The following is a 17,593-nucleotide window of genomic DNA, read 5'->3' as shown; positions in this document are numbered from 1 at the left end:
ATGTCTATCAACTTCCGTATACACGTGTTATGATCATCGCATATTCGATGGTGGCAGTTAAACTAAATTTACGAGCCGTTCGAACCTCGCGGTGCGAATGCCGGGGCGGGAAAGTTTGATTTACGCGGTATAGTTAGGTGGCCACCTACCTGCCTACATTGTACGCGGCGTATAGGATATACGCTAGGTCGAAATCGCGTGATAAATTCAGAGCGGATTAAGAAGAATTTCATGGATCTTCGAACGGTATTAATCATTCCGGTTTTATACCTTCACGCGCTCCGTGCCGCTATAAACGCGATATCTGTATAAAATCGAAATATGCACGAGCGTGCTTCGAAAAATAATAAAATCCGAGTGTTTTATACTTATCCCGAGGGAAAAAGAGGGAAGGAGATAGGGAGAGTGGGAGAGAAAAAAAGGAAATAAATGTGACCGGTCCATATCCTCGCGTATATATATTTCCTGAATGATTTAATCTAGATTAATGGCGATTTGCGGTTATTTCATTAATTCACCGGGGGGGGGGGGGGGGTTGAAGACTGGGAAATGGAGGACTACCGGTTTGAAAATGAACAATTTCACGGGTTAGGAAAAGAGACTCGAAGGGAAGTAAAAATGGCGAATAAAAAAAAAAAAAAAAAAAGAAAGGGGGGGGGGGGAATATTTAATCCAAGCAATTAAAAAATACTCGGATCGATACAACTCCGCTCGTCGTTTCCCGGCGAATACTTTTCTCGTCGCTCGCAGACTGCGAAGAGGGACTCGCGGGACTAAAATGATGCGCGTGCTCCCCAAACCTCCCTAACGAGTTGTTAGGCATGCACACCCCGAGTCCCCGCGCCCCTCTCCCACCCTCCTATCCCAGTAACCTAAATTGCGTTGACAGGGTGCGCCGCTTTCGTACTTCGTAGCAGAGCTTGGTCCCAGTCGTCGTCTTTTTTTCTGTAAAAATACAAGAATTACGCATCGGTTGTGAGGAGTTTAAACGAAAGCTTGAATCGTGCGGTTTTTGCCTTCCTCTGCCTTTTGCAAATTGAAACTCCTGCAGCCGTGTGAGATGCTGCACGATCGATCTCCTCCTCCTCCTCCACGTCCGTGTCCAATACCGGAAGTGGAGCTATCGTCGCGTTATCGCGGGTGGGAAAACTCGTTCCGGAAAGAAGCCGAGAGACTTTATTGATACGTCGGTGAGTATCGGATGATCAGCGATATGATTTGGCGGGGTAAGAGGCGTCGGGACGCGAAACCCCCTGACAAACACGGGGGCCAATGGATTATACCGTCGTTTCGCTGTGGCGTTGCATCACGTGTTTGCGCGCAATCCGGAAGGTCAGCCTTACACGCATGGATCATTGGTCTTTATTGGGTTGATTCGCGGGTTCTGCAGTAGTCGACAAATCAAAACCCGTTGCTGAATTGATCCTGCAATCTGCTCGGGATACCCAGATTCTGTTTATTACATCAAACTCCCCCACTGTTGAATCTGTGCGACGGTTAGTTCGCCGGGCTGGACTGGCGACTGCCATCGACCGGATATTAGCTGTCCGAGCGTAAAACGCATTTGCCTTCGGACCGACGTGGCGCGCGTATTACAGTTTCCCGCTGTGGTTTTCATCATCCTCTATTTAACTAACCGGTATTCATCGGTTCTGCTCGCAGTCGGTATGTTCCTCGATGTGAAACAATTATCGCTGTCAGATTAGTTCCGATAATTGCGCTTTCAATGTCTGCTGATTCGTGAGTATCTTTCATCGCGTTACCGTACTGAAATCCTTACGTTTATCAGCTTCTCACATATTGCACTCAGAATTCGTTACGAATCGTACCCTGGACTGCGAATGGAAGAAAAAATATCATTTCGTCCTATCAACTTTCGGGCAAAGTTCTTTCGCAAACGTCATTCGTAGCTAGCCTGATATCCACAATTCACAAAGTTTGAATCCACTTTGCACAATTGGCGCATAGTAGCAATTTCGAAATTAAATTTGCTTTACCTCGGTACCGAGGGAGAAGACCAAGAAGGGCGTTGAACCTATTGTCATGGGTGAAGAACATTCGGAGAGGTTGATCGCTCCATGGCGCGCTGAGGTTTTGGAAACTGAATTAAAAGGACTTTTATGGGGTCGTGGGCTATGGTAGATTCCTGCTGCCGCTGCAGAGTGGGTTAGAGTAACGTGAAGGTAGACGTGTTCGCCGACTGATCGGCAGTCCAGGATCACGAGTTAAGTGCTGCTATTAATCAAAAAGCACGTTCACCCGTCTACGACCACGGTTACGCCTCAATTTGTCTCCCCCTCTCTCTCTCTCTCTCTCTCTCTTCTCCTCTGTCACACTCGCCGAATCTCCAAACAGCCAAGCACTACCGCCATGGAGAGTGAAACTATAATACCTACCGAGGATAAGAGGTAGCCTCCTTATAATGCACAGCGTTTAAACTCTGATAGGGATAGGGAGAGAGAGAGAGAGAGCCAGCCAACTCTCCGGTTTATGAACTAACTGTGTAACTTTAATTGCCCGCCGCTCGTTTCCTTCGTTCGGTAGGACATAATTGTTCCACTCTTTTGTATACGCCTGTGCAGGACTCTCTGCATACTCATTGTGCGGAAGCTTCTCTTCTCCTCGAGCTGCTAATAAGCCTGGAATTGTACCACCGTCGTTAGCCAGTCGAGGGTGGCTTTACACTTCTGCTCGACCGATGAACACCCTTCGAATAGTCTATGGAGAAGGTTGTATTACTCAAGAAGGCTTGTTACCTATGCAAATCCGGGTCCTCTGGATTGACGGAATCAGCGATGGTCGGGCGATGGGCCTCTTTAATTAACCTTATTAAGCAACTTACGCCTTGATGAATATTTGGCGGTTACTGCAGGGTTTACGCACGGTCAAATATTTGCCTCGCGGCCGGGTTGGGCGATGTTACGAGCGAATGCCGGGCCGATTGAACAGGCAGTTATACAGCAGCTGGCAGGGTCCAGCGCACAAATTGGTCCGCGCGGTATTGAAAGGACCGGAGTTATTAACCGGGGTAAAAGGTGGAGACGGACAATGAGGAAGAAATGAGAATGGCGACGTTGATTCGGCGAAACGCCACTGTGCGCTCTTATATTCGAGGAGGGCACGAGCTCTCCCTCCTCCCCCGCATCCAGTGGGGATATTGAGCGTCTCGCGGGATGTAATTACGGAACAATCAACAAATACCTACGGATCTCTTTGTCAACGTCGACGTTACGTACCCAAAGCTCAGTCCGCGAGATACCCTTAATCGAACCCATGTATTCCCCGAATTTCTCCACGCTTCAGGGAATTCCCGACCGACCCACCCTTCAGGTGCGTCACCCCCTTGGCTTACTGTGAAATAATTTACTCCGAGTGATTGAATGCCTGCGTTGTGAGAATCGGGTCGGTCGGTCGGTCCGTTGCGGGGACTCGGACGGGCAGCCATAATTGCAACATTTCAATTCGGAAATACCGCAGCCAAATGTCGCGGTTCAAATTAAATTCCTTTTGAAATATTTCGATACGCTTGCGCCTCGCCTCAGCCTCTTTGTCTCCGGGACGCCTAAATTCCGGGGAGATATTTCCGCGTACAACGATCGGAACCGGGAGCTTTAGCATTTGATATCGGGGCTCTTGGGGGTGGCGCGAGCATTCGTTCGAGAGATTTTACCATTTTACGCCAACTCTCTCTCGCTTTTTCTCTCACGCTGAGTTTGCGTCATCGTTGAAACGTTTGATCGAATAAGAACAGGACCAGTTTTGGGACCCGATAGTCTCTGTAATCTGGTTCTGGCGCCGCTGCAGGTTCGAAAAAGTTCGCATTCGTATTCCGTAAATAAAAATAAAAAGTGGAAACGTACAAGCTTCCGTGCCCCTATAACGAAAACTCCGCATCGGGCAACCCGAGTGTGGAAATCTCGATAATAATAAATGCCAGTTTCCCCCCTTCGGTATCGATTATCAAGGGTGCAGGGTGCGCGCTCACAATCTGCTATGAATCTCGGTCTTCTCCTTCGGAGGGTGGGCCATTCCTCCCTCGCCCCGCCTAGACCTGCACACCCTTGGACTCGTCCCCTCTCTTTTCCCTTTCTGTTTTTCGAAGCGACCGAGTCGTTTCAATGCGGTCGAACGTTATTAATAATTATCGGCGCTGGGGGACGGCGAGGAGAGTAACCGACGGAGACGCATTGTGCCCGGCGTCGGGGATCTCTAAGAAACGTACCGGCATCGGCAATCAATGGCGTTTCTGCAGCGTCGAACCCCGCGGACTGACAGTGAGGGTCATTAATCTTCAACGTCCCGATAAAACTTGGAAGGGAGGATCTAATTCCGCGCATATAGGTGTGTATGGCGGTCCTCGCGGATGCAGGATTCAAAAGGTACAAAGCGACGGCAGCCTCCTTGAGATGTATACGTACCATTGAATGTAGTCGAACCTTTCTTATTTACGACTTTGGCCGATCATCCGTCGGGCGAGAGAGAGGGAGAGAGGGAGAAGAAAGATCGTATCAGGGGGATCGGGTTTGGTTATACGGACGTCGGAAGTGCCGGGACCGAGTCCTAAATTCTTGAAGAGGCTTCTGGCTTCGGCGAATCCGCGTTTCTCCGACTCCCTGTTTCTTCCGTATGCTTTTCGAGTAGCCAGCGCACACGTACGTATCGACGTGCGGCGGAGAAGCCCGATGAAATTCAATAGCAAAGTTCTTCTTTCGTTCCTCTTATTTCGGATTGCTTACTTCGTCTTCTCGTATCTTCGTCGCGGCGCGCGCCTGATTGCGTAAACTCTACCTTACCCTGTTACGTGCCTATACATGTGTACAGGGTATATACGACATCGCGGCAAAAGACAAACTGAGGGAACTGAAACGAGAAGGTAAGCTGTACTTCGCGGAGGAGATATTCCTCCCGGTACGCACGCACTTGCTTTCTTACATAAATATACACTCCTCGTGCACTCGGAAAGATTGGACGACGCGCACGAGACGAGTTTGTCCGACCCGATTCGGTGAAGAGACGAGTTGCCGTTTCTGCCGCGAAGCTATTTTTTTACAACTCAATTATGACATCCCAATTTTTAATTCCTTCATATTTACACGTGTTTATATTTACGCGAGCACCAATCACGCTAAATACACTTTACGGAGGGCGACTAAACAGCATTAGCTAATTAACAACCTGCAGCAGCACCGTCCATTTGCAAATATGCGCGACATACACACCTGATGTATGTTATATAAATCTGTGGAACCGGCTGCGGGTTGTTTGTCGGAATATGGTACGCGTGGCGGAAAAAGCGTTCGGGCGCCAAGTTTTGGTATAATTTTTTTTCTTTCTTTTTTTTTACGTATTAATTACTCGGAATCGTTCAAAGTCCCGCCGGAGTGTTTTAATTTGAAAGTTTTCAACGCGAAACGCTCTGCGGACCAGGAGTATAGATATATAAGTATATATATATATATAGGCGAGCCAGCTTTTAGCCTAAAAGTTTTCGCGAATAATGTTTAATGCATTCGTCGATCGACCCCTGAACCTCTCGCCCCTCCGCGTTTGGAATTTCGAGGCACATGCACGGACCCGAGCTTCAAACTCGTTTTCGTTGTTTGTTGTTTACAAAACGAGTTTTTTTTCTACACATTTCTCTTCCATGACCATACCGCCGTTCCCTCAGACACCCTATTAGCATATTTTAATTCTATAAAGAACTTTGAACACGTAGGTGGGCGAGAAACGCGATGTTATTCCGCTCACAACCAGACCCGAAAAAGAAAGAGATACTGCGGCCAGAGAAAGGGAATTGCCGTGACCAACAATCTGGAGAAAAAAAAAAAAAAAAAACAATCATATTTCAAATGAGGAGATACTTTGAAGTTTTGCAAAGAGGCGAGAGAACGAGAGAGAGAGAGAGATAGTTAAGCGTTAATTCGCCGTGTGACAAGTCTTCTTGGACGGAAGTATGAACAGTACATAGACGAAACAGAAAAAAAAAAACAATTAATAATTTGTAAGCTAAATAGTAACGAAGTAACAAATTAAAATTAGCACTGAACTAAGATAGTAGGATAAAATAAAAAACAGGGAAAAGAGAGAGAGGGAGCGAGAGATGTATATCCACAGGTGATGTTATTTTGACCCAATTACACCCTCGTACTATAGGTCTGAAATATCGTTGAGCGTTATAGCAGAGGGTAGATATAAGGTAGGTATAGAAAGTTTGAGAAGTCAAGAGTCAAACTTCGTTACACCCGGGGAAAAAGCTACGGGACACAGGGGGTAGGGAGAGGGCAAGGAGGAAAATCTGAAGGATCAAATTTATGTGCCTTGACATTTATATTTCTTTGTTTTATTTATACATTTGTTTTTTCATTTTATCCCCGTTCCTTCCCTCCTAGTTTCCGTCTACTAAAGTTCGTCTCCAACAATCAAAGCCGAGGTGGGGGGTTGAAGGGAGGGAGGGAATAAACGAGATGAAAAGAAATAAAGACAAAAAACAATGAGCCGTTGAAGATCAAGCGGCGAATTCTATCCGCGACATATCGCTTCTTCACTCTTCCGGGAGGTTGGAAAAATACTATTCGGCGAATCGAAGGGCATATCGGTGAGAAAAAGTTGGCGATAGCGGCACGCGGTGCCTTCGTATACGTCCCCATTGGTTCTCGATGGTACGAGCTTGTGCAGAACCTACGCAGTCGGCAAACTAGAGGTGGAGGGCTGTTTGTTCATTTCTCTAAATGAGCTGGTTCTCTCTTCATCTCTTTATTTACCCTCGTACTTGGCACCCTCATCCCCCGCCGGAGTATAACCGTTTCTCCAGTCCCGTTTCACCCCCTCTCCCGCCCCCCCTAGCAAAAGCCTTTATTTTCTCTTATTGCTCTCGAGAAGTTGAACTCTGTATTTCCTCTCTGCAGCCACCCGTCCCGGTATCCGATTCTCCACGCTCCCTAGCGTGGCTGTAGAAAAAACAGAAGGATTTTTTTTTTATTTTTCACATTTTGCAAGAATAACAAGATGTATAATTTCACTCCCTTTTCTTCTGTCAACCATCTGGAATGGGGTGACAAGAAGAAACTGCCCCGGTGGCCCGCCTTTCGGTGTAAAATATAACATTTGAGCTTGAGGCGACGTGTCTGTCACGTTTCGGTTACATTTTAGCCCCATAACTTGGGAACAGTTTGAGCCAGTTGAGTCTGGCCATCAAGTTTACGTGACAGTTGAATGCGAGCATTCGGAGACGGCCCGATCTCGCCAGGGAGAGAGGAATTTGTGTGACACCGGTTATATTATTATCAACGGGAAAATGGAATTTCTCTAGCTCGGTGAAGAAGTGTATTTTTCCCAAAGACCTCCGAGTCAGCTGCAGCTGTGCGAGCTAGACATTTTTCTGATATTCACGTCAGTGGAATGACTCTCGAATAATAATAATGCAGTTGAAAACGCGTCGTTGGATAAATCGTCGCGAAATATTTCGTCGTCGCGTTGTTATAATTAATGTATAAAAGTGAGGATGAATTTCTTCCAAAGTCGTTTGAAAGCCGAGCGAATCTTCGAACGGTAACCCTGTGAAAACCGTTTTCTATACAGTCGCCATGAATTGCCGATGATCAATGGACTCAAAGAAGCTAACGATACCTGAAAGAGCGTTAATACACTCGGGAAGTTCAACGTTGGATACCTCCTTAAGTCGTCTTTTCGAACTGACTAAGCCGGCCCAGATTCCCCCGGTATTTCCACGCGGTATTCGCCAGACTAGTGAAGATGCTGCAAAGGGTCATCAGCCATCGGGCGCTGGTAACTCTGAGCTTTAATGGTGTGGTAAGCCGTTTATCACTCGAGGTGTGAAAGATCCGTTGGCTCTCTTCGCTCGAACTGCGCCAACCGGATACCTCGGCTGGCTAGTCTGACGGCGACGTCACTGCAGTTTCTGCGTCCATGGATCCTTCCAGGTTCTCACCGCAAGTACGGTGCACTCTGACGTTTACGCGCTATCTGTTCCAAGGCAGCTGTCTCCGTACCTGTATTGTTGAAATTCGCGGCCATACTAAATTGGGCGACAAGCTGTAAACCCGGAGGTAATAGCTGCACCCTTGATTAACAACGTTCAACGCGATCCTGAGCTCGAAATCACTCTGCTGAATAGTCAGAACCACGCGTTATACCGTTCGAATGCCTGCTGCTCTCAAGAGGCGACGTCCTTTCCCAGTAATTGATTCGTCTCGGTGTTCGTCCTAATTCAGTATTCCGATTTTTGCAGCAACCCGCGATCATCCCATCTCGAAGCAGTTCCATAAAGTTTATATTAAATCGGAAATATTTTGTCTTTAACGACCCAAAGCTGAGTGTACGAAGAAATGACTAAAACTCCGGAATGACGGTCCGAGTTGACAAGGGTAGCGTCGCAGTCGACTGTCTCGAACAAAAAGCATTTACGAAGTTGACATCGCCGAAGGGTCGCGGAAAATGGACTAAGTAATCATGCATTTACATCCTCATTTGCCCCGAGTCGACTGTCGGACGCTCGGAGATATTATAAATATAGTACATTAGAACGGTACACGGTATTCCAAGCATCACCGAGGACAAACTCCGGGTCATTTATCCGATCCTTTTCCACTTTTGCACCATGCAAAATATCCCCGTTTGTCTCCGAATCTCTCGTCCGCGGTTCAGCGACCTTCTCGCGATCGATTAATCTCCTTCCTAACCACGCTTCCCCCGATTCGTTTTATACCAAATCGCGGAGGGCCCCCAGCTTTTGCTTCGGAAGGAACGGTCCAGCAGGCGATATCGGCGAGCCGCCCTATCCCGAGGGCACTTTCAAACAGGGTTTAAACAAGACGGTTCGGGGGTCGGGGGTCATCATTTAAATATTAACGCTCACAAATGTTTCGAAACTGGGCTTTGGTCCACGTCTCTACCTCGGTGTGACGGTTAAATTGCCCCAGGACGAATTGCTGCCGCAATTCTTCCGGGACGTTCGTGTTTTACCTTCGACCTTGAAAGAGAGTAAAAAAAAAAAATTGCGCCGGGATTTGTTTACCGAACAGCGTGGACCTAAAGTGCTTCGCCACTTCGAAAGAGGGTAGTTAGTATATCAATCTACTCAGACTCAGTGCTCACTAGTTTATTCCTGATCTATGTCCACGCGAAAACGGAGAATAATATGAGAATCGATCGTGTAAAGGAGGGTAAAAGATAGAGAGAGAGAAAGAGAGAGAGAGAGAGAGAGAGAGAAACCAAAGACCAAAGAAAAATAAAAAGGAGAATACCTACGCCATGACTTTCCTATCTCTCTCTCTCTCTCTTTCGCTCTTTCTTTCGAGTTGATCAATTGCGAGGTAGGTACTCAATCTTTCTTCCGGTGGAAAGCTCGCTGCTCCGATGCCCGTTTGGAAAGGCATTGGAGCTCTGCTACAAAGCAATTAAATGAAAGAATAAAATGATTACTTGAAGAAGGGTGCGTGGGTGAGGAGGGGGAGGGGGAGGCTGCGGGTATTAACGCCGTACTGTCAAGTTGCGCGCTGACGAGGACTTTGTCGCCGAGGTCTATCAATCACTCTTCTCTCTCTCTCTCTCAGCTACCCGTTGGGTAAAAGTTATCACCGCTGGTGAAAAGTGCTGACTGGTACGGTAATGCTACCGCTATCATTAATTACAGACTTAAAATCCCTCAGGAAATATGAGCGGGTAGGCGCGGGTATATATGAGCGTGTTTCTTTCGCTCCTCCCTTCAATATCCCCCTTGTGAGTTTAATAATATCCCTTTTTGAATCAATTTCAAATTGCAATTCTTCAACCTGCCGGCATATTATTCGGTATCGATGCCTTGGGACGTCAGACGTGAAGTAATCTGGTGAAACTGTTCATCTGGATACGAGCCGCGACGTGAGGCTTGTTTAACCCCTGCAACGTGTGTCGATATTACGCATATTTATCCTCGTTTTCACCGTAGGTGTATTTAATTTCCTTAAACGAATTGATTTTATACCGACGCCCACGAGTCGTGTCAGGGACGAAGTTTATGTATTGTGTACCTATAACACCCACGCCGATGAAATGTTTATATAAACAATCTCGTTCGATCAAGCTTGAGAAAAACTGAAACACGGCGCGAGCCGAGTTTGGCGATTTTCATCTTCCCGCAAACTTAATTGGCTTAAGAGTACTCGGGTATGGAAAAGTTTAAGAATCTACATCAATCGCGTTCATCTTCTGCACCTGTCTAAATATTTTATTTTTCTTTGCGACCGCAGAGTTTGTCGAGTGAGTAACGTCGATGATAAACTTATTATCTCTCATCTCGAGGAGTCGAGAGGGTGAGTCAAAAGTAGACCTGAACTTTGACGCCGCGTCGTGGCAGAGATCCTTCTTCGTCTCCTTGACCCAATTCCCAGTTTAGAAAAAGTCTATATGTATACGATCAAAGACGGCTCAGTGGATCGTAAACGTTTTCACCGGCAGGCCAACGACTTATCTCACGAGAATTCTACCCTATTGGGATTTTTTGCCCGTACCTTACCCTACGATCCGATGTGAACGAAGCCGAGAAACTTTGGATGAAGAAGAAAAAAAGAAAAATCAAGATGTCGGAAAGCACACGAATAAGAAACATCGCGTTTAACCTCACTTTTTACTTTAGGTCAAAGCTCTTCGGATCCGTAGGTGTAATTAGTAGTATTTCCCGAATTCTAGATTTGGGCCCTTTTTTCGCTACGTTTTTATCGCGCTCAACTTGCTAATAGCTTATCCAACTTTACTTATCATGGTTTTGTAATTAAGGAGAAGGGACGAGAATTTGTACCATCGCTTCGGCCTCAAAATTCGGAATTTTGAGGAAATATTCCGCACGACTGATACAGCGAATGCGAATTCGTTCAGAAGCATAGCGCAGAGATTCGTCATTGAACTCGAAAATGTAAGGAAGAAATTGTTATTACTTCGGGAAATTAGGAAATACGTCGGTGAATACCGAGCGTCTGTGTCGGCAAACCGGGGTCCGGGGAAATAGCTTATAATTAAGTCACCTTATTTTTAAACTCGTTTCAAAAACAATTTCAAAAGCTTACCGGTTACGCGATGCAGGGGTAATTATAATTTAATTGGGGGAAGGTTTAGTATAAGTTGATACATTAGTAGATCGGTCGCTACCGGTATACATGCCGTATATGTATATACCTGCTGCGAAGACTGATTGGAAAAATACAATAAACGAACAATTATCCCGGAGTTTGTACTCTCGGGAGCGGGGAAATAATTTGCCACCTTCTGCTGTCTATTGTACCTACCTGAGAAGAAAGTCGATACGGTAAACGCCAGACGCTTCAGGTAAAGATCTTTCCAGGCCAACTCAGAAGTGGCCGGTAACAAGGTGTGTGCGTTAGGCGTGCGAAGCTATAAAGAACGAAGTATAGGGTGCTCGAGGAAGAGATTAAAGGGCTCTCCTTAACCTGAGAGCATCTAATGACGTAAGTCGAGTTCGCACCCTCTTCTCTCTTGTACCTACCACGATTATTGCGACGTAGGCCAACCTGCCGGGTCGGTAGGCACACTTCGGAACGTTGATAAGGCAAAAGGTTCGGTGCTCGTTTCGTCGGCAGTTGTAAAGCGAGATGAGAGTTGTCGAAATCTGTTTAAGAATTCCTTGGAACAGGGTAAGAGACGTACAGACGTAATAAAGCAGTGCGATGGCTCGGCGGCGATTTGCATGGTAAGTCGGATCCTCGGCACCTCGCGCGCCGGCGTTACTTATCTTCTTGTCTCTCGATTCCTTCTCATGGTTGCCGAACAAACTTTCGACCCGTCACCCCGTGGCTTTCCGCCTTCCTCCCTCGAGGTCCTGCGACTAGTACTCGTTTGTTATCTCTCAAAGCGCTCGGCCCTGCGAACCCGACTGTATATCAGCCCGAGGATTATACGAGTTTCCCAAAGCTTTAACCTCTCCCTATCGTTCTCGACTTCGGCCTCTGCAGGACTCCGCGAAATATCCCCTTCATGCCGGTAACTCGAGGTGGGATTTAACCATGGTACACGTACACGCGTACCTTGACTCTCCGTTTCAGGTTGAGGAGACCGGTCCGAAGTACGAGGCTCAAACTAGCGGCCAGGATTAGCGGCCAAACGTTCTAATGTTCATTCGAATCAGGCGGCAAAGTCCGATAATAACTATTTTGGTATATACCTTGAACTCGCAATACTTTTATAGAATTGTGAAGATAAAACTGGACGCCGTTTTTGTATTTTCAAAAAGTTGCACGCGTTTGTTTGCTAACTTCAAAATCATTACGTAAACAATTATTCGGGACTTCCGAGAGTCACGTTTCCATCCATTAATCGAAACGTCGAAAATGTCGTTACAATTTTTTTTTAAGCATGAATTTTCGACCAAATCTCTGCTGCCTGTTCCTTTCCAATTCTTTAAAATCAACGAACACAGCGAATCCCTCAATAATTATTGCAATTTCTAAGTTTTGCTTTTCGTTCACGGGGTATTGTACAATTTCCGCGCAGTGGAAAATGTTCGGCTAATTGTTCTGATTTAGTTTTTGATGAACGAAAGAGGGAACCGCAGGCCATGGCAGCACGGCTCGGCGGCGTTTGATCCTCAAAGAAATTTATTTCACAGACCTTGATTATACTTTGTACGAAAAGAATAAATTATTTTAAAATGTGTCATATTCAGATTGTTCTGTGCATTCGTGGTTTGACGCGAGAGAAAAGGAATGGAAAATAAAAAAAACTCCAAAGCGTAATTAAATAGGACAATTCTTTGTCTGCTACCACGCAGAGTTCGGGCGATTTTCATTCAGCAAAAAAAAAAAGAAAAAGTAACAAAGATAAAAAATTACAACCTCTCTAATTGAGTCGCCCAACTACGTTTGCTATCATTTTATCAAAGCTCAAAGCGTAGATACCGTCAAACTGGGGCAGGTACTTTTATTCAGCAATGCATGACAAATTAAATTGTAAACTCTACGAGAATTTGTCCGAAAAAACTTGTTTCAACTACGTGGAGAAATTAATCAGAGTTTCCGATCTCCCTCACATTCCGTTGCATGCTGCCCGTCTCCTCCTGCGAATAATATCGACGCAGTGCTCCTGTAAAGAATCATTGAAGAAAAGTAAGGAAAAATAATCATTGATCAGTTATGGTCACCCTGTGTCTCCGATGCCGAGTGAGGAACATTCATCCGGTTTACAAAAACGGATTCGCATCGCTTTTCAGCTATGCCGGGTCGGTGGGAATCCGGAAGGAAAGTGACGGTTCGAGAAAGAGACTGATAAGTCGAGATGATCTGTCGTTTATATACATCGAAACGACGCAATTCGGCCTACTGAATCTAAATTTTAACTTGGGGGTTCATTTTTCGAAACACGTCTCGAGCTTCGTTACATTGACAGCTGTTCGCAGGGCCTGTTGCTTCGTTGTGTCCCTGCATCTTATACGTAGACACATATATGCTTCTCGGGAATCGGTGCTCCATAGTTCGAGAGGAAAGTCTTTAGTCTCTGTGAGGAGTACAGCGGTACGAAATACTTCCATATCACGATCGATTTTTCATGACAAGTCTGTTTCTTCATCTTCTTCTTTCTCTTCCTTTTCTCACTCGAGCCTGCGTCCAATAACAACGTGTCACCGCACAATTTTCCAATTCCATCAAACGAGGATGCGGATCAAGTGAAAATTTTCATACCCTTCAGACGGATGATATCGGTGAAAAGAGGCTGCCGCCGGCAGAGATCAAAGACTCAGGCGAGACTGGCACCTGCCGGGAAAATGGGGAGGGATGTAGAAACGAAGAAGTAGGACAAAGAAGGCAGCTGATTACCTGTCCGCTTTTCCATTGAATCATTCAGTCGTCGTAAAGCGTCTATCGGCCATTGGTAAAGGTTTGTTTTTTCGACGACGTTACCGCGGATAAACGGAACGCGCGACGTGTGCGAAAATAAGCAGACATGTCGATGGAAATATTATTCGGACAGCTCGCCGATCGCAGAGCAAGGGTCGAGTGTAATCCCCTGTACTAGTCGCGATGTCGGGAGTTCCAGGCGACCGATCACTCCCAGTGTCGAAACAGAATTAGAGCTCTGGGCAGCGCCGGCGGGATCAATGTTGTTGACGAAAGGGGCTTACGCCAATTAACGCTTTTATGTCGAATCGGAAAATCAGACTTTGCATTCTCTTCGCCCGTGCGGAATCGCGGACTTGTGATCGGAACGAGCCGAGGGGAAGAGGAACAAAGTGCGAAAGAGAAGAAAGGAAAATTGCAAATTAACTTTTTATAACCGAATCGGCGAATTTGATGCGATTGCTTTTCTGTTACTTTACGCTAATTTGCTCGCAACGCTTCGGGGTATCGTGCGGTGTATGTATAAGCGAGTGTAATCACCTAGCCGCCTCCAATTCCCGCTTCGTCTGCGATCGCGTTGGTATAACGTTGGAAAATAGACGTCGTGCGGCAGGTCCTAATTCTAGGCAAATACCCTCAGGACGGTTGGCCGGGTTGGTACTTATTGATTCTACGTGCTTCATCGTGCTTTTCCCGCGAACCAATATTGCCCGTGTTTTTATTTTCCACGATTACGCCGGTCCGTCGATGCGCAACAAAAAAACTAGCTCACGGCTCAGCGGATAATTGATTAATTATCATCGGAATTTTTCCCAATCGTCTGCGCGCGAATAACAAAGGTCCGGTATGTTACTCGGATATTTCTATGAAATTTCTATGTTTATTGTATTAGAATTTGCTGGCTGTTTGATAATTAACGTTGTTCTCGGCTATTTACTCGAATCGAGATAATATGCCCGACGCTCGTGCAGGATGCAATAACTTTCCATAACGCGTGAAGAGGAGAGGCGATTCCGGGCGCGAAACGCTTTATTACGATTCATCCGATCGCGATGGGGTTTAGGGTTGACAGTTTACGGTTTACAGCTATATGCTGTATATGCGCGCGGGTTTATAACTGCGATAAATTGATTCAGGATCGCGAAACACACGTACACCGTATCCAAAGGTACACCTGCGTATATGTATACGGTTGATTCGACGATATTTCAATAAACCGTCTCCCCGACGAAGGTAGTCGGAGAATCGCGGATTCCCGGACTTCTGAAATCCATCATCCTCGCCAGGGTAATTGTTTACAGCGAGAACGAGGCGGAAAAAACGGGATGAAAAAAGACGAACGCGTTCATTGCCAGTTATTAATCCCGTATATTATCACACAGTCGAGGAGATTCGATACAAAAAGCTTATACGCCGGCGGGAGGCGCGGTCCCGTCGTGCAAAAACCTCATCGTTATTCCGCCGGCTCGATCCTCCGACCCTCTGCTTCTTCCTCCTCATCCCAAGCCATGGGATGAAAATTGATCGAAGCGACGATTCGACGTTTGACACCGAGATTCAACGTCACATTACAACCTTGTCCATTATTCCCGGCACACTTTTCGCAACCCCGTGGTACTTACACGCGACAGTAAAAAACCTTCAGTCACACCGCGACAATGGCGCGGGCCTCGTTGAAAAGAACTGCTTCAAGACTCGGATTACGCCGGGCTTACCCACGCCCCGAGTTTTGATCCATAAAGCGGGCTAGGCAGCGTCCCTTTAATTTTTGGCCCACCGCAAAAAGCTTCTACGATACCTCCGCGATTCCGCGATCCCGGACCTCGCAGAAACAGCCAGCAGTCGCGAAGGAGGACGTCGCATAGCGCGGCGAGGACTGCGGTCGGAGGATTGACCCTGTCCCATCATCCTCGGGGTCGAAATCCTCCCGTCTTCCGGCGGTATGCCCATCCGTAGCTGGTAACTATCCGCAAACATTTCGAACTCGTCTCTCAAACAGACCGCACTCCTCCTCACGCTCCGTGTACCAGCCTCTGGTCCTGTTTCCGGTCCGGATCCCCCGTGACGTTTGCGTGTAGAGGTAGACACGCACGCCCGGCCTTCCATACACAAGGGGTCTTCGAGAGCTGTGCGATTGCTGGTCGGACCGAATCGCAGAGGGTTAATACGCTCGCGATTGAATAGGAACGAGCTTCGGAATTTCGACGGTCTTGTTTATCGGCCAGGGGCAGGTCTCCGGATATCAATCCCAGGATTTTCAATATTATTATACGAGACCGGTGAAGAGGCCGCCATACCGCCGCACCGAGCACCGAGTGCACCCGGAAATATGGACGGCGATTTTTCGAATCCGCGAAGCGGCCTCGCACGTGTACGGCGCGGATTCAACTGCGATGAATTCTTTACGAGCCGTATCATCCTCTGTGCGCCTCTTATCCGCCCTTCCTCTCGTCGTATTCCCCAGATGTATAATCTACGCCCCACTCGATGGGGGAGCTGGTATTGAATTAATCCTGATATATACTTTTCACCTTGTATTATTCCAGGCGGAAATATGGAGCGTCTTCATAGCCATACTCAGGAAGAGCGTTCGCAATCTCCAGGCTTGTACCGACGTCGGTCTGATCGAGCACGTGCTTCACCGGCTAACCCGGGCTGAAACTGTCGTCGCAGGTATTCATGACTTCGCTTCCTATTTACCTCGGATATATATTTGCCTTCGGCTCACTGCTGCCAGATCAATAACTCCTGGACATCTACGCTGTGCACATCGTGCGCTCGCGTTTAATTACTCAATTATCAGATCTACACGGAGTCGACCTTGTCGGGGCTCAACTTTATTTATTTATTTATTTATTTATTTGCGTTTTTATTTTAATTCTCATCTTGATGTACCGCTTGTTGAGAGACGGGTGAAGTCGGCGTATTTGTTTTCCCGAAACGTGTTCGAATCTCATCCGTTCGGGATGCATGTAGATGGAGAGCGAGAATTCGTTCAACGATTTTAAGTCGTTCTCCAATTTCTCTAAAAGGTGTACGTATACATTGTTCTTTCAAGACTTGCTTATCGACATGCTTGGAGTGTTGGCGAGCTACAGCATCACGGTGAAAGAGTTGAAGCTCTTGTTCGGCGCGATGAAAGCGGTGAAAGGGAAATGGGTACGTATAAAATACAAACTATACCGCTGTTTACTAGACGCTATTGTTAATCGATACGTTATGCTCACCCTGCATCTTGAACAACAAGTTCGTAATTCGTATATTGTACGATAACTTTGAATGTTGTTAAAAAAAAAATAAAAATGAGTAGATAAATTTTTAAAAAAAAGTTCCGATTTACTACAGGTGATTTATCGTAATATCTTGGGCGTGAAATTGTCTCATGTATCACGCCGATGAACCGAAACTAGAAAAACAGGAACAGGGAAACGGAGATCAACTGCCGTAAAAAGTCCGGAAGACCGGCCAGCTCTTCACAATGTGCTGTATTTCATTCTCTCTCTCTCTGTCTCTCTCTTTCGATCGTTTCCAGCTGGTTGTAAAACTAAAAAACAAACTTCACCAAAGTATCGGACTGCTTTGAAGCTGTGTAAAATCCGAAAGGAGAAAATTTCTTTGCAATTATTGACAATAAGGTGGTTTTCGCAGCCAAGACACTCGGCCAAGCTGTTGAACGTTCTTCGCCAAATGCCACAAAGGAACGGGCCGGATGTATTTTTCAGTTTTCCTGGAAGAAAGGGTTCGGTGAGTCA

At 46.5% G+C, this 17,593-nt stretch overlaps 1 protein-coding gene across 1 annotated transcript in view; it reads left to right on the top strand.

Moving 5' to 3' along the window:
- The window catches only part of rg (A kinase anchor protein rugose), a 157,525-nt gene that overhangs the window by 65,017 nt on the left and 74,915 nt on the right, over positions 1–17,593 (top strand). The window contains exons 3-5 of the mRNA XM_046633230.2: positions 16,388–16,514; positions 16,900–17,000; positions 17,490–17,585. Of these exons, the coding sequence (XP_046489186.1) occupies positions 16,388–16,514; positions 16,900–17,000; positions 17,490–17,585 (324 nt within the window). The remainder of the gene's footprint in view (positions 1–16,387; positions 16,515–16,899; positions 17,001–17,489; positions 17,586–17,593) is intronic.

Source organism: Neodiprion pinetum, chromosome 6 (genome assembly GCF_021155775.2).
Source record: "Neodiprion pinetum isolate iyNeoPine1 chromosome 6, iyNeoPine1.2, whole genome shotgun sequence".
NCBI classification, from domain to species: Eukaryota; Metazoa; Arthropoda; class Insecta; order Hymenoptera; family Diprionidae; genus Neodiprion; species Neodiprion pinetum.
This window is presented reverse-complemented; position numbering and strand designations above follow the sequence as displayed.